Raw genomic sequence first — 18,184 nt, forward strand, 5'->3', positions numbered from 1 at the left:
TTTTATTACACTCATATTTAATTATAGTATAAGTTATTATTGCTATTTTTTTATCTTAATAATAACGTCTTTCATGCTCCATTAGTGAAGTTCCAAACTGCATTTCATGGCGGTAGGCTTTTCAATTAGATCATTAAATGTCCACAAATAAACTCGAATTATACGTATAGCTCTCACAATATCTACACTTTCATTCACATGCCCCGCTTCCAAAGAACAACTTTTCAAAATCACTCTTTCGCAACCTCCAAGTATATGATCTCTCAAGTCTAGTGATATACCGGTTTGGGCCCCTAGTGGAAAAACATCTTTAGACTAAAATTTAACAAGGAGAAGAATCATTTACCAGAGCAGAAAATATATTAGTATTCATAAAAAGAAAGCACATTACCTGGCAGATTTGCTGATATTACACATCGATAGTCGCCAACATTTGTACTTCAAGTTTTTACAAAGATTTTTAGCAATAAAATCATCCGCAGAATGAAAGACATGATAAGAAATTGGAGATAGGATTTACAGCGAAAAGGAAAATTAATAGGTAACTAAATTTCTATTAGAGTATAAAGCATAGCTATGTGAAGATGTCTACATAAAAGAGGTAAGATTATAAAAGAATCTACCTTAGTAAAAACCAAGAAGGATAAATCTGCCTGGTGGTAGCCAACATCAGAATATCAAAACAAATAGGCAATGAGAAACCACCTAATGCCAGCAAAGAAAAAGAAAGGAACACAGTGCAGTAGTAAGAAAATAAAATGTAATCTCAAACTGTGCCTTTTAAATTCATCAATATCTATTAAGAGCCTTATGAAGAGAGTAATACTTATTAAAGATTGAACGTAGTATATAAGGCCTATGTAGGATTAGAAAAATAGCAAATTGGACATGCTACTAATAAAAGGAACATTTCAAGCCAAACGTTAAGATTATGGCCAAGAAAATCATTCAATCCTTGAAATCTTTCACAAGGAACAAAATAAGGAGCATCCACATAATCATAACACCAATAAATACATCCAATATAGCAGTAAATCAGCATTACTTTTCATATTTCTCAATATTTTATAAGCAATGGGCTAATCCTTAACAAGTGGCAACAAGTGCTCTTTTAAGTATAATCCCGAATTTCAGATCAATTTCATGAGAAATAAACCTTCCGAGACCATAATTCAATACAGCAGAACATAATTTAAAAATAAGGGGATGAAAAATATATTGGTTTGACTGCATATATTGAAAATAGTTCATGGCTTCTGCTGCATCAGGGCCTTGAACAGAATTTTCGAGGAATTATATTTACAAGCTTCTGATAGTGTCCGATTTGGTGGCATTAATATATTTATAGCTTGTACATACTATTTATCCACCTAAATTGAGATATTTTAAGACTACAAAAGGCAACTCCAAACCACATCTCAGTACGTTGAAGATAAGAACCCCTATGTTGATTCAATGGATGCTTCACAGAATAATAAAGAAACAAGAGAGAAGAAGAAGTAAGAGAGAAGAAGAAGTGGAAAGAAATTTCAGAGCCTCCAAGGATTTGTTTGAGCTTATGTCTGAAGATATCTGAGACATTAATCTTATTTGAAGAAAGCCACGTGTCCAAATCATGAGCATTGATGCTAATTCATCTAACTTCATCTGGGACGTTGAATTGATAAGAGAGAAATAAATCACAGCCATCCAATTTGATATTTCTCATTTTCAGATGAGAAGGGTCTAGAATTGTTTACACGTGAACCACACATGCTCACACACATTGTAAAGAATATTTCTGTTAGTTAGTTAGATTTTAGTCAAGAGGAAATAGTACAAGTGTATAGGAATATTTTATTAACATTTTTTGTATCTATACATAGATTTGTATAAAGGACAAGCTACAGTGAATAAAATATACCGAGAAAACTTTCACAATTTCTGCTTTCTCCTTCATGGTATCAGAGCAGAGTTAAGCTCGATCCGTTCACAAATCATCTCAAGTTTCTTTCTAATTTTTTTTCTCTGTTATCCATATCTGGATTCAACCATGTCTGGTACTGAAGCAGCAGCTGCCATCATAGCATCTGGATCCACAACCAGTGCAGTCAACAATGACTCCAATCATCTCTATCACTTGCACTCTTCTAATACTCCAGGAATGGGTCTTGTGAGTTCGCCATTCGATGGAAGAGGATTCCCAGGATGAAAGAGATCTGTCCTCATTGCAATTTCAGCCAAAAACAAACTTGGATTCATCAATGGTTCTGTTGCTGAACTAGCAATGCGTGATAAAGAATATCCATTGTGGAGTAGGTGCAATGACATGGTCACCTCTTGGTTGCTGAATTCTTTGACCAAAGAGATAGGTGACAATGTCATCTATTCAAGGACTGCTAAGGACCTTTGGAGCAGCCTGGAACACAGGTTTGGGCAGTCTAGTGGAGCAAAACTATACCATCTGCAGAAGGAAATTTCAAAAACATGTCAGGGAAACAGCAGCATATCAGGTTATTTCACCACATTTAAAAGACTATGGGATGAGCTACTCACTTAACTCACACTTAGGGTGCACTTGTGCATTTATCTATGATGGAAAGAAGAAGATGGCTAAGTTCATGGAAGATCAAAGGGTCATTCAATTCCTAATGGGACTGAATGATGCTTATGCACAAGCAAGGGGAAATATTCTAATGCCCAGTCCTATTCCTGGCATGGATCAAACTTACTCACTCTTACTACAAAATGAGAGCCAAAGGGAGATCTATATGAGCCCACAATATCCAACTGATAGGGCTTTCTTCATGGTAGGATCACAGAACAAATTTCCACGGAAAAACAACCAAATGCAAAAGGATTGGAATTCTCAGCAAAAGCCAGGAAACATGCAATATAAGTCTAAGACAAAGAAATCTAAATTTAATCCAAATGCTACTTGCAGCCACTGCTCAAAGAAAGGACATATGAGGGCTGATTGCTACAGACTAATAGGGTTCCCTGATGAATTCCAATTCACTAAGGGTGGAAATTTTCAAGGAGCAGCAATAAAATCAAATGTTGTAGTTTCAGACCAGCAGGGTGATGGACAGTCGGGTGAGAACAATGAAGCAAACCTTAACAATCAAGCACAATTTTTCAGCAAGGAACAGGTATCTGAACTGGTAAACATAATCAGATAGGTGCAGGTGGGGAGTACAGGAAATGCAACCTCAGAAATTAGTGCCAATGTTGTTGCTGGTACTATTCTCAAATATTTAGGAACATGTCTTGCTGTTTCTAATACTAAAACCTGGATAATTGATTCAGGTGCCTCAGAACATATGTGTTTTGATTCCAAGTCTTTCATAACTCTAACACCATTACCTGTGCATTTACATATAAGTTTGCCTAATTCTTTTTAACTGTTTGTCACACACATAGGGCAGGTTTGCATTCAGCCAGATATGACCCTAGAAAGAGTTCTTTATGTTCCATCTTTAAAGTATAACTTGTTATCTATTCATAAGTTATGCACTCAATTCAAATGCATCATCAATCTTACTTCTAGTAAATGTCTATTGCAGGTCCCTTTAATGAGGAAGGGACAAGTTTTTGGTGAAGTAAGAGATGGATTATATCTACTCCAGCCTAGAACTTCAGAGTCTAGAATTCTATTTAGTCAGAATGTAATTTCCATTCCAAAAGGAAGTGATTCCAGTCTGGTACCTAGTAAAGTTTCATTTCAAATTTCAGTTTTTGCAAATGCTGTTTCAGATGTAACTCAATGGCATGTAAGGTTGGGGCATTTGCCCTTTTCAGTAATGAAGAAATTTAGCTTTGTTCATTTTCCTTCAGATTTTAATTCTGTGTGTCACATTTGTGCTAAGGCAAGGCAAACTAGGCTTCCTTTTCCCATTAGCCAAGTCAGAACTACATCTCCATTTGACCTCATTCACATAGATACTTGGGGTCCCTTTAAGACTACTACATATAATGGATACAACTATTTTTTACCATAGTTGATGATTTCAGTAGGGCAACCTGGACTTTCTTATTAAGTACCAAAAGCAATGTTTTTCCAGTTTTAAAGTCTTTTCTCTCTATGGTAGTTCAACAAGAAAGTAAAAAGGGTGAGATCAGTCAATGCTTGGGAATTGGGAAAGGGAACACAAGAATCCTGGTTCTTTCAAGAACAAGGGATCCTTCATGAAACCTCTTGTGTAGCTCAACAAAATGGGGTAGTTAAGAGGAAACATAGACATTTCTGATAAACAGGTTCCCCTCAAAGGTATTGAAAGGGAAAACACCATATGCAGTTCTATTTGGGAAAGAACCTACATATGAGGTTCTAAGAAGTTTTGGATGTTTGTGCTATGTGTCCACCTTGTCTCATAACAGAGGAAAATTTGAACCTAGAGCCAAGACTTGTGTTTTCTTAGGATATATGCACAAGGACAAAAGGGATACAAGGTACTGAATAAAGATACAAAAAGGGTATTTGTCTCCAGGGATATCAAATTTCATGAAGATATTTTTCCTTTTCACCAAGCACACTTCTCCACCTATTTTCCATCCTATTCTAATCCCACTCATAATTTTGCACCAGATATATCAACTCTCTCAACTCCTAATACCTACTCTCCAGCTCATAGAGATGAATCTTCTTCACAACAGCTAGAACTTACTCACTCACCAAATTCACCTCTTTCAGACACTCATTCAACACCACTTGGGACATCTAGTTCTAGCCCTATTTCACCCAATGTTCCACACTCTTCACCTCATTCTGAAGCTGCACCCACACCAATCCCGAGTGAATCTTACATTCCTTCCTACTCACCCCCTCACACAACATCCAGAAATGTGATTCTCACACCTCCACCACCTATTCGACAGTCTAACACAATTTCTCAAAGGCCTGCCTATTTGACAGACAGTGTGCAATGCCATCATTCTTTCTAATCTCACTGATTCTTGCTTCAATCAGCCTGTTATTCCTAATGTTTTCTCTTTTGCAGCTTTATCCTGTTTTCTCTTTTGCAGCTTTATCCCCTTCTAATCAACATCTGGTTCAATCCCTATCTACCATTTCTGAACCTAGCAGCTATGTACAGGCTTCTAATCACCCAAGTTGGCAAGCTGCCATGGATGCAGAAATTACAGCTTTGCAACTAAACCACACTTGGGATGTGGTAGATTTGCCCCTAGGAAAGAAAGCTTTACCTTGTAAATAGGTATACAAGGTTAAGCATCATTCAGATGGAACTGTGGAAAGGTTGAAAGCTAGGCTAGTAGCTGTCACACCTCCTTTTTGCGCGCCTACCCCGAAGGATAAATGCGTGATGGAGTTTTTCCAATTCAAGTGACAATATTCGAAATAGGATTATTTATTTAATTCAGAGTCGCCACTTGGGAAAGGTTTGGCTTTTGGTGTCCCAAGTCACCGGTTTATCTTGAATCCCAATTCGAGGAAAATATTCGACTTTCCAAATGAAGTCTGCGAACCAGAAATTCTAAGTAAGGAATTCTGTTGACCCGAGGGAAGGTGTTAGGCACCCCCGAATCCCGTGGTTCTAGCACGGTCGCTTAAACTGTTGTAATGGCTAAAATATCTGATTTTAATACATGTTCAAAAACTATAGTGCAATTTTAACTTTTAACCGCTTTTATTATTATTATTATTATATTTTATTTTTTATAAGAATGTGAACATCGTTTAAAACATGTCTTTGGATTGCGTCACATGAAATGCACCCGCAATCCGGAACACATTTTATTCAATGTTATGGGATTTGGATTTGGGTCGCATGAAATGCACACCCGAGTTTAAGAAGGTAAGATTATTAGAATGCGTGCCTAAAACGACTAGCGCGTGGTTATTTTTGGAAAAAGCCGTGAATTTCGCTAAGCGGCCGATCCCGAGTTCTAAGTAATTAATACATACATTTGTGAGGGCCCCGCAATCTATACGTTTTACTAGGCGAGGCTCATCTCATTTATTTTGACACTGGTCAATCCTAAAATGACTACATTTTTCTATTAAAATTAGTCTCTAAAATAAAGAAAGAAAATCCTAATTAATTAGGAGCTTTCAAGAAAGAAAAAAAAATTAAGAAAACGTAACATACTAATTGCTAGATTAGGACAAATATTAATGGAAAGGAATTTTACTAAAAAAAAAAGAAAATTCGAAATTATAAATAAAATAAGAAATTTGATAACTAATATTCAAAAGAAATCAAATATAACTAGATTGAAGCTCGCATTGTTATATATAAAAAAAAACTATTGAAATTAATTATTCACAACCATTTGAAACTAGATTTAACCATAATTACTAAAGCTTATTAGAAAGTTTATTAAACTTAAACATTATCTAGTCTTGTTTGGCCTTAACTAATTTTAGCTACCCATTCATGATTAACCTACTGTTAACCATATTAAAACCTTCATAGCTAGTGAATTAACCCGTTTTGCCAAGCTGATTCACTAAAGACCAACTTATGTTATTTTCCTCTTATTCCAATTATTAAACAGTAATACATGAAATAGCCTAAATACAATCAGTAAAAGAGACGAAGAAAAAGCAAAATTAAAATTTCAAAGTTTCATTCTTCATGTGTATTCATGCTTTCCACATTTTCCAGCTTACAATATCGACAAGGTTACAGTCATGTACCTGGTATTGAATACAAGAGAAGAGGAAGATGAGAATCAGCAGCAGTAGTAACAATACAACACATCAACAAACAGTCCAGCAACACAGGAATAGACCAGTAACAGAGTTTGCAAACCGGTGGAGTAGTAGCCCAAGAAAGAAGCTTCAAGCTTCGATGAAAACAATAGCAATTAATGCTGATTCAAACAATGAAGGAAAGTAGAGATTTTTTTTTTCAGTTTTTGTTCTCTCTCTCTCTGTTCTTTTTTTTTTCAAGTGTTAAATGAGTCCTCTTATACCCAAAGCAAGACTACCTTTTTCTTTTTACCTCTTTTTTTTTCCCCATATTCTTCTACTATGTATAACTTTTAACTTTTTATTATTACCTATACTATTTCTGATTTTTACTTAAGTAAAAGTAGTCAACACGGACCCCACGGTTCCCCCCTTTTGAGTGGTCAAAGAAAACCTCGTCATTATCCCCTTTCCTTTTTACTTTACATCATTATGTCTTGTCCCCCACTATAATATTTTACTATTATTAGAGCTTAGTGGGCGGAGCACTTAAATTAAATAAATCTGCAATTGGTTAATTCCCGTATTACCCCTAAACCTACTGTTACTGCCCAGATTCAAAAATCTGTTCAAACTTCAAAAATTATCTAAGAACTAAAACCAAATTAACAGCTATAACCAATTCAACTAATCAATTAACCAAAATATAGCAGCTATAACCAATTCTTAATCAAATTCAATCAACAAATTCAAACTAAATGGTGAACAACAAAGAAACAACCGGAATTATTTTGACTGAACAAATTTTAAACAACATCCTATTTTCAGATTCAACAACAATAACAAACAAAGATATTCAATTTTTTTTTTAAATTCAAATTAATCTTAAACGGAACAAATAAACAGATTCAAATCACTAAACTAAATAACCAATTGATCCTCAAACTAGATCTAACAATATTACAGTCAAGGCGAAGGATTCAAGTTATCAAACCGACATATTTCTATATTAAAACTAAATCCTTTTAAACGAATAAAAACAAACTGAAGAAATAATTAATTGAACTTCAATTTAAATCTAACGACATTATAATTAAACTAATAGTTTCTTTATTAAAAATAAACAATAACAAATGAAACAACCTGAAACAATAATCAAGAAACGATAAACACGAACAAAAACAAGAATCAAACATCTACTAATTTCAGATCCGAGAATATCAAAACAAAATACGGATAGAAACGAAACTTAAACCCACTAACCGGATCGGAACGACAGCGAACTCGAACGAAAACAAATCTGCCCGGAAACAATTATCGCACCAAAATAACTTGACGCCGAAGACGACCACGAACGAATGATCGAAGAAGATGGTCGTTTGGTGTCGTTTGAAGACGAAACAGTGGCGGCGAGGAGGCGGTGAAGCAGTAGCTGCTGAGCATGCTCGACGGAGGGCAGCTTTGGTGGTCGTTCATGGCTGGACGTAGCAGAAGGCAGCAGTAGTGACGCCGCAGCTCGTCCATGGCTGGACGTAGCAGGAGCAACAGTGGCGACGGCCACGGGAGGTCGACGGACGTAGCAGGAGAAACCACACGCAGCCATGGATGAGCTTGGAGCAGCTGTGTGTGGTTGAAGACGATGGAGAGGCTGGTTAAGCTGCACACAGCAGCAGCTCACGTCGGGGAGGGAGGCAGCCATGGTCGTTCATGGCCAAGCTGTTCGACGAGAAATGTAGCTGAAGATGAAGGAGACGAAGCTGTGGTCGTGGGGGAGCTGGACAATGAAGAAGACGACGCAGCAGGGGTGGTCGTTGAAGGTGTTGAAGCAACTAGGGGGGGGCAGCCATGGCTGCTAGGTTTTTTGGAGAAGAAGAAGAGGGAGGGGGGCGGGTAGGTTCTTAGGGTTTTTTTTTTTGTTTGTTTGTTTTTGTGAAATGAAAGATAGGGAGATATGGGTGTTGGGTTTTTTGGGTTATGGACTGGGTGGACCGGGTCGGGTTGACCCGGTATGGGTTTGTTTCTTTTGGGCTTGTGGTTTAAATTTGAAGAAAAGGCCCAATTCGATTTTTTTCTATTTTTGTTTTTTCTATTTATTCAATTTCCTAATTAATAAAGCTAAAAAATGCTAAGATTAAATTATAAAACTCGAAATTATCTCAAAAATACTAATTGACTCCTAATAACAATTAACACACAATTAAATATCAATTAACGATAAAATCACCCAATTTGGACGTTAAATGCTAAAAATTCAAAATACATATTTTTATGATTTTTTCTCATTTTGTAAAACAAACTTAATTACTCCTAACTGTAGAATTAAATATTAAATGCAAATGCGACATATTTTTATATTTTTTACTAATATAACAAATAAACACGCACAGACAAAAAATACAAATAATTATCCAAAACTGCCACGAAAATTCAAAAATTGCACACAAAGACAAATTGTTTTATTTTAGATTTTTGGGAGTAATTCTCATATATGGCAAAAATCACGTGCTTACAGTAGTGAGGGGGACATTCAGAGAGAGAAGGGATTGATTATTTTGAAACCTTCTCCCCAGTGGTCAAAATGACCACTATAAGGTGCCTTTTGACTGTGGCTGTGAAAAAAGGTTGGAGGGAGTCACAACTTGATGTGAATAATGCATTTTTACATGGAGAATTGCAAGAAGAGGTCTATATGAAATTCCCTGCAGGTGTTCTTCCACCTAAACCAAATCAGGTTTGTCTCTTAAAGAAGTCCCTTTATGGGTTAAAGCAGGCATCCAGACAGTGGTATGCCAAACTTGCAGTAGCTTTGAGTTTAAAAAGATATTCTAGTTCTCTCACTGACTATTCCCTTTTCTATAAGCACAATGGTGCTCTTGTTTCTATCCTCGCAGTATATGTTGACGATATTCTACTCACAGGGGATGATACCACAGAGATTACACAAATCACTGGTTTTCTCAATTCAGAATTCAAAGTGAAACATTTAGGGGATATTCATTACTTTCTAGGCATGGAAATACTCAGAGAAAATCAGGGATTCATTATAAGCCAACGGAAATTTACCTTAGAACTGCTACTAGAGTTCGATTGTTCAGGCAGTAGAATTTCTTCACCTCTTGACCCTTCCATCAAGCTTCAAGCAGATTTTGGGGAACCAATGGACAACCCAAATGTCTATCACCATCTAGTTGGTAAGCTTAACTATTTGACGAACACCAGACCTGACCTCTCTTTTGTTGTTCTATCACTCAGCCAATATATGCAAAAGCCTTGCACTTCCCATTATTCTGCTGCTCAACGTGTGTTGAGATACCTCCACACAGATCCCTCACAAGGAATTCTCCTACCCTCACACCCCTCTTTTGATTTGCTGGCTTTTTGCGATGCTGATTGGGCAGCATGTCGCGATTCTAGACGCTCAGTCAGTGGGTTCTTTATTACCCTTGGAGGTGCACCTATTACCCGGAAATCCAAAAAACAAGCTTCCATTTCTTTGTCATCTGCCGAAGCTGAATATCGTTCCATGCGTCGAGTAACAGCAGAAATCACTTGGCTCGTTCGTCTTTTGGGGGGTCTCACAGTCCAGCCTACTTTACCAGTTCCTATCCACTCCGATAGCCAGGCTGCGATTCACATAGCTCGCAACCCAATCTTTCATGAACGCACCAAACATGTGGAACTCGATTGCTACTTTGTTCATCAGCAATTCCTTTCTGGTTTGATATCTCTCTCTTTTGTTCCCTCGGACTGTCAGCTCGCCAATTTGTTCACCAAACCCTTATCTAGGGGTTCTCATCGCCATATTTTGAGCAAGCTGGGGGTCCATTCTCTCCCCTCCATCTTGAGGGGGATGTTGAAGATAAGAACCCCTATGTTGATTCAATGGATGCTTCACAGAATAATGAAGAAACAAGAGAGAAGAAGAAGTGGAAAGAAATTTCGGAGTCTCCAAGGATTTGTTTGAGCTTATGTCTAAAGATATCTGAGACATTAATCTTATTTGAAGAAAGCCCCGTGTCCAAATCATGAGCATTGATGCTAATTCATCTAACTTCATCTGGGACGTTGAATTGATAAGAGAGAAATAAATCACAGCCATCCAATTTGATATTTCTCATTTTCAGATGAGAAGGGTCTAGAATTGTTTATACGTGAACCACACATGCTCACACACACATTGTAAAGAATATTTCTGTTAGTTAGTTAGATTTTAGCCAATAGGAAATAGTACAAGTGTATAGGAATATTTTATTTACATTTTTTGTATCTATACATAGATTTGTATAAAGGACAAGCTACAATGAATAAAATATACAGAGAAAACTTTCACAATTTCTGCTTTCTCCTTCACAGTATTAGCCCATGTAAACTTCCACCCATTACGATAATTAAAAGGATTGTACCTCAAAATTGCTAATCAGCAGTCTGAAAACTCCAATCCTGCTTACACCCTGGACAAATCACTCTGAGCTTTTACTTGGATCGGATAGTCAAGAAAATGAAGTACGAAACTGGAGGATAATTATCACCAACACTATCAGATAAACTATAATTAAAAACCAAGAATTAAGTACCACGTGAAAACCCAAAAAAAAAAAAAAAACTAAAATAACAAAACATTTGAGCGAAAGAATGAGAATAAAAATATTTCAGAAGAATCTGAAATTGTTACCTTTCTCGAAAGAGGACTTATTTTTCTCCGAAATCGAGCTTATTTCAGATGCTACCAGCAGGAGAAATTCATTCCCTGAAAATAAAACTAATTGGAGGGTAAGACTTAATTTTCCTCCTGCTGTGATTAAGAGCTATATAGGGAATGTAAAAACACACACACACACACAACTATAAACAAGTTAGATGTCAACAAACCCAAGAACAGCGAAACCCATAATAGGAGGAAAAGAAGAAAGAGCGAAGATAATTATCTTCTACAAAATTGCGAAAGAATCTAAGAAACCAATTGGATCTAGTCTAGTGAGAAAAGGAGAGAGACAGAGAATGGTAGAAAACCATCGAAAAAGGAAAAAGGAGGATCGGATGAAAGGAGGAGAACTACACAAGGATGCGGTGGCTGAAATTATAATATCCACGTACGTAAGCAGCAATGGGAATTAATAGTTAAAATGACTAAAATATCCTTGACTTGAAATAAATTGACCTGAAGCACACAGGTCGAAACCTTTCCTCTTCTGTAATACTAGTATGTGATGGCCCGTGGCGTGAAGCTTGGAACAATTATGTTTGATAATTTTGTTAGTATGAAATTATAAGTGATAAAAACTTCATTGCTCTGAGAGCATCTTTTCTGTTGTCATTTTCGTGGGCATGGGGGTTGGGTGAGGTAAGGGGTTTAATGTTTTAATTTTATATATGTTATTAATTTTAGTGGAAATTTGTATTTTATGTATTTGCAAGGAAAAGTACTTTTTCCATCCATCGATTAGATTGGTATATCAGATCTACTTTAAACTACTAACCATTAAAATTAAGGAATTGGTCAAATATATTTGATAATCAATAGCATCAAGAAAAACATCTATGAAGATGGACTACTACAGGTATATTGAGTGTCAAACAAAGGTCTGTCAATCACACTTTAAAATTTTACTTTCAAAATTCTTTTAGAATTCATATTTTTATCTGAATAGATTTTAGAAAAAAGGATGAAAAGAGTACCTTCTTACAATACTAGAGAGGATATGGACAATCTGATATACATCTTTGCAACCTCATTTTCATCCATGCAAATGCTCTCTTCTAGAGTATCCACGTAAGTGCCTAAGGTGTTTATGAAAATAATAATTAAAGAGATTGTTTTAAAAAATATAGTTACTTGTTGGATTTAGAAGTGTAATACTAATTAGCAAATATTTTTTAAATTATTTTTTATTGTAAAATGATTTTGTTAACAATGGATTTCTTATATAAGTAGTATACCAAAGAGTAGAGAGCTCTCACAAAAATATGGTTCCCTAATCACCAAATGTTCTATACATACTGGAACCTCATGAGTGCACCAAAACGAAACTAAAAGAGGATATTCCTCATATGTACGAAGTCAGTCTCTATACAGTCAAAGACTTTCTTACCCCTCTCCACAGGACACACACAAGTGCAATTAGAGCAACATCTCATACCTTGTGTCTTCTTTTTTTCTTTTTTGATAAGGTAAAATTTTATTAACAAAAGGTACCAAGATGGTACAAAATTACAAACAACCAGCAGATATCACAACAAGGCAATTACATTCCTCCCAATTCCTCTAGAAAAACCAAATAATGTTCCATATTTTCCATAGCATACTTCCTACACTAGAAAATTTAATAAACAACTATTTTTAATCCTGGAAACATGCTGCCTTTCCCCTTTAGGGCAAATCTTGTTTCTTTCCAACCATATTGTCTAGAGCACATACAGAGGAATTGTTCTCCATACTAACTGCTGGTTTTTTGCTATTTTTTGGTGTTGCCAAGTCTCCAACAGATTCCTGACATTGGAGGGCATAACCCAGTTGACATCATATATATTTAGGAAGAGCTCCAACATTGTCTTGCCACTTTGCAATGAATGAATAGATGATTGACTGTTTTTGCTTCTTCACACATGTAACACCTGTTTCATAGAATAGTTGCTCTCTCCTGCAAGTTCTCCTAAGTTAAACAAGTTCCCTTTGCTGCGACCCACCAAAACAAGCTACTTTAATAGGTGCTTTTGATCTCCATATTGCTTTTCATGGCTAATCTGATTGCTAAAGCCCCTGTTGTTGTTTTAGCAGACTGTAACAACTCCTGACTGTGAAAGTACCATCTTTGCTTGCTGCCCAGATCAGTGAGTCTTTCTTGTTGTCCTCTAATCTAACCATGTCCAGTAACTGCATCAATTTGAGCAAATACATCAACTTCCCAGTCATTAAGACCCCTCATAAGGATCAGCTGCCAACCTGTATTCAAGTAAAAGTCTGATACCCTTCCATTTTTTTGTGGAGCAGCTATACAAAACAGGGAATTTTGATCTAAAACTTTCACTTCCCAACCATATATCAGATCTAAATTGGGTATTATTACCATTCCACAGTTTCAACTTTACCAACTGTCTTTATTCGTTCCATAAATTACTGATTGTGCACCAAACTCCCCCCTTTGCAGAAGAATGCACTGAACGAGAAGCCTACATGTCCTTCTACCATACTTGCCATCTATCAGTTGTTTCAATAATCTGTTTGCTATTATCATCAGCAACTTGTGCCTGTGAGCACGTGATTTTTGCTTCACGGAAATTACTCCAAAAGAAATCGGAAAAAAATAAAATGAGTTACCTTCGGGTACAATTTTGAGAATTTGCGTGACATTTTGATAATTGTTCTATCCGTAAATGCTCACCTTGCTATAGTTAAAAATACAAAAATACATGTTGCATGCATTTAGAAATTAATGGTACATTCAGGAATTAATTAACTATAATTTGGTTAAAAGAAAATCACAAAAAATATGCATGTGTGTTTCTTGTCATTGTGTGATTTTCTTTAATGTTTAATTTATGTGTTAATTATTATAGGTGTTAAATAATATGTGTAATTTTATTTTTGATTTTACAATTTATTTAGGATTTTTGTTTAATTTTGGTAATTAAAGAAAGAAGAAAAATGGGTGAAGTATCAAGGAAACTCGGATTGGGCCGGGTGAAACCAAAATTCAGGCCCAAACCAATTACATTGACCCAGTCCAAACCAGGTCTTTTCAGAGACGCCCCCCAAATGACGCCGCATAGGGCATTCGATCTGAGCCGTCCATCAAATCTAATCTAACGATCCCATGGCTTTACCCGACCCGTACCCGACCTGTTGCTCGGTTCGAACCGACCCCCTACTTAAACCAAACAACGCCGTATTGTTTAGATCCCTTAATCCTGGCCATTGATCTTGATTGATCCAACGGCCATGATCTAATCTCCTACCCCATATATAAATCCCTCCTCTTATCCCACGCCCCCGAACCAAACCCCCCCTCCATCTCATGTTCATCATCGTCTCAGAGACGAACCCTTCAAACCCTAGCCGCCTTAGGACTCCCTCGCCTAAAACCTAGCAGCAACAATGCCACCGGCCACCGTCTTAACACCACAAGACCATCTGAACACCCTTTTTCCGGATCCGGTGACCGTTTGGCTCGAATCATCTCCTATCTTCTCGAATATTCATTTGAAGATTCGAGCCAAATGGAAACCTATCCCAGTCCACCCCAAATTCATACCACAACACCTCCTGACCTCCCTCACACCCTAAACGCCATTGGTTCCGTTCGAATCTGAACGGAGCTGGACGAATCCCAAATCAAACCACAAAGAACCCTAAAAGACCAAAAGTTGAGATCTGTCCAAATTAAAAGACGATGTGGGGTCTAATCGACTTTAGTCGAAGTGTTCTCGGTTGAGAACACTCGATTAAGGTCCATTCGACCTAAAAAATGGTCAAGTCCGAGTTCGAGCCTGGGTTAGTTTGATTTCGAGTCCCTGAGGTAGCTGTTCCTTTTCTTTTGTTCTTCTATGATTTTTACCTGTTTTCATGTTTAGTTTAGTTTATTTTTTGACTTTTCTGTCGAGTCTGTTGATCTCCAGACCTATTATTTGGTCGAAACTTTCTTCTGTTCGTTTGAATGTTCTTTAAACTATACAATCAATACGAACAAGTTCGTCGATTAGTTAGTTTCGTATAAAGTCCCGGTTTTGTCCAAAGCCGCTGGAATCACCTGTTAGCTTGTGTGTTTATTGATTGTTTGTTATCTGTTATAGCTTGTATAGTCGGTTAAATAAGTGTCGTCAATTAATTTGTTTAAAAATTATAGGAAACATGATAGTAGTTCATTAATGCTCTCCATGTATGTTTACCAGTTCTACATCTGCTATGCTAACTTATGAACCTGTTGAATATGTTCAGTTTTGTCTTTGAACTAGACTGCTCGTTCAGTCAGTAATCCCATGTTCTTCATAGTTTGCCATAGAAGCCTGATTGTCACTGATTCATCATTTGCTCCCTGTTGATTGTTTGATTTAAGTTGATCAGGATTGGTTCCCAATTTGATCAACTTATTTCATCTGATTGACACCCCTTTGTGATCTGATTTTAAGTTGAACTTAGGCTGAGAATTAGATATAGTTGTAGAAATCTAGTAGATCAATCAGAAATCAGTGTTAAGTTTAAGCTTATATAGTTGGTAAGTTCAAACAAGTAAGGCTTAGGGTAATACAGTAATATGCAAGGGTTAAGGGGTAATTTTGGGAGTTTAATAGGATTTTAACAGTTTGTAAGCTTAAGTTTGCCTAGTGGTCATTTGTTAACCTTAGTTTAATTGTAAGTGGGGTGCATAACATGAGAGCATGGGTTTATTTGAATATTATAACCCCTCCCATAACTCTTGATTAAAACAAATAGAGACAATGCATGCTAGCATGGGGAGCAAAATAGTTTACATCAAGAAAAGACACTTAGGCATGGGAAGTTAAGGGGCAGGGGCAGATATAGATCTGTTTTGGTTCGAGGCAGACCTTAGAGGTCTCTTGTGGGTTATAAATAGGCTTATTTAGAACAAAAAAGGGGGCTGAACACTGGGATTTCAGATTTTAAAAAAAACAAATACTGGGATGGTCTTTCAACCTTTAGAAGGTCAGTTTATTTTCAGAGCACATAGGCTGGATTTTTCACACAATAAGTCCAGAGAATAGAGTTGAATAGGCTGGCTTTTTTTTTTTTACCCTAAGAAGCTAAGTAATCAGAAGGTCATTTCTAGGCTGAAACTTTAAGATACTTCAGAGAGATATAGAGTGAGATTTGGCTGAAATTTGAACATAATTTCCAGAGATATTGAGGGTTTGAGGCTGAGCTTTACACTAAGAGCCTGGATTGTTTCTCTTTGAGCTTTCGAAAATCAGAGGCTACTGTCTTTTTGCATTTGGTTCCTTCTCTGCTTTGCTTGTGCTTGTTTTTTTGGTATTGCTGGGCTGCAAACTGGATTTCCTGCTTGGTTTTAAAAATCTGTCACTGGTTTTTGTTGCTGTTGATTGCTGGTTTCTGTTGTTGTTGTTGCTGTGAATGCTACTGCTGCACTGATCATTCTTTTTCTTCTTTTGGCTTTCCCAATACCAGGTACACAACTGATACACTGTCAATGTAAGTTGAAAGTTGAAACATGAATATAGAAATGAAGAGCTGAAGTTGCCTCTTTCGAATTTGTTTTAGTTGTATATTGAACATTAAGTTGTATATATAATAGTTCATGTCTTCTATTAGGATAATGAAGGTAGTTATCATGTATAATTAGACATCCACATATGGTAACTTAATGGCTCATCATCTGTGTATGCCGGTAGCTAGAAAAGAAGTGATGGTGTAGTAAGCAATATCTTGATTATTTCAGTTGTGTCTGTTGAGTAGCATATCTTCCAAACGTACGTTAGGCACTAAACTGTCCATTGCTAGATAATCTCACCTCATTTAGCAGGCTGCCTTGTTATAACTTGCAACAATACCGTTAGAGTAGATAGCACAGGTTTACATTTCAGCCTTATAAATGCCGAGCCTGAGTCGAATGAACTAACCAGGCCCCTATCGGAAGAGAAGTGGCCCAGGTCCAGTCAATACTGTGTGCGTTGGGTTTGGGCCCATAATATCCAAACGACTGCCCATATACACGTTCATGTTTCGGATTTTGCGAATCATATTCGGAACCCAACTATAACTAACTCGTAAGCATATAAATAAAGTTGGACCCTTTTCTTCTTTCATTTTTAGAGACAAACTTAATAGAAAACATAGCCATTATAGGACGACCTTTAAAATAAAATGAGGCGCGCCTCGCCAAATAAATTACAAATCGCGGGGGCCCTCAATAAACACATAACCATTGGTTAGACTTTGGAGTTGGCCGTTTAGTGAATTTTCCCGGCCTTTTTCTAAAATAACAATACGTTAGTCTCTTTAGGACGCATCTTAATTAATCTTACCTTCTTAAATACGGGTGTGCATTTATGTGACCCAAATCCAAATCTCAGCGGAGTCGAAATGTGTCTCTAATCAGGGGTACATTGATTGTGACGTGATTCGAGATGCGTGTCCACGACGTTGCAAATTCCTTTTAAAAAAAATAATGAATGAGACGAGCCTCGACAAACAAGAATACTCAAAGTGCGGGGCCCTCAACGGATAGTTATTTCGAATGCATAGATTTCGAGACAGGCCGCATAGCGAACTTTACGGCTTTTTCTCAAAATAACAATGGGTTAGTCTTTAGGCGCGTATTTAATAACGTTATTTTTCTAAACTCGGGTATACATTTATATGACCCAAATCCAAATCTCAACGAAGTCGGAACGTATCAAAAATTGCGGGTACATTTATGTGGCGCAATTCGAGATGCATTTTCACAACGTTGCAATTCTTTGAATAAAATAATGATAATGATAAAAGTGGTAAAGGAGTTATAATTTCCATATCAGTGCACAATTGTTAAAACCAGATAATCAAGCCGAATATGACAGTTGAGCGACCGTGCTAGAACC

At 36.8% G+C, this 18,184-nt stretch overlaps 1 protein-coding gene and 1 long non-coding RNA gene across 3 annotated transcripts; one reads left to right on the forward strand and one right to left on the reverse strand.

The window, feature by feature from the left end:
- Window positions 1-2,032: 2,032 nt before the first annotated feature.
- On the forward strand, window positions 2,033-2,539 carry LOC138887238 (uncharacterized). Its single transcript, XM_070168962.1, has 2 exons — window positions 2,033-2,147; window positions 2,220-2,539. The coding sequence occupies exons 1-2, from the start codon at window positions 2,033-2,035 to the stop codon at window positions 2,537-2,539; spliced, it is 435 nt and encodes a 144-aa protein (XP_070025063.1).
- Window positions 2,540-6,446: 3,907 nt separating this feature from the next.
- Window positions 6,447-11,698, reverse strand: LOC104217077 (uncharacterized). Of its 2 annotated transcripts, none has more exons than XR_708660.2 (3): window positions 11,307-11,698; window positions 11,038-11,145; window positions 6,447-6,640 (listed from the first exon to the last, which is right to left on the reverse strand). It is a non-coding gene; the product is annotated as an uncharacterized lncRNA (long non-coding RNA). The 2 variants fall into 2 exon arrangements; XR_708661.2 differs by having other exon boundaries at window positions 11,038-11,085; window positions 11,307-11,696.
- Between the last annotated feature and the right edge of the window lie 6,486 nt (window positions 11,699-18,184).

This window comes from Nicotiana sylvestris, chromosome 3 (assembly GCF_000393655.2).
Source record: "Nicotiana sylvestris chromosome 3, ASM39365v2, whole genome shotgun sequence".
In the NCBI taxonomy this organism is placed as follows: domain Eukaryota; kingdom Viridiplantae; phylum Streptophyta; class Magnoliopsida; order Solanales; family Solanaceae; genus Nicotiana; species Nicotiana sylvestris.

Bases quoted from the DNA above. Each gene is read 5' to 3' on its own strand.
- LOC138887238 (XM_070168962.1), top strand. From the start codon at position 2,033: ATGTCTGGTACTGAAGCAGCAGCTGCCATCATAGCATCTGGATCCACA. The intron at 2,148-2,219 runs GTCTTGTGAGTT...TTGCAATTTCAG, and splicing joins TTCTAATACTCCAGGAATGG to CCAAAAACAAACTTGGATTC.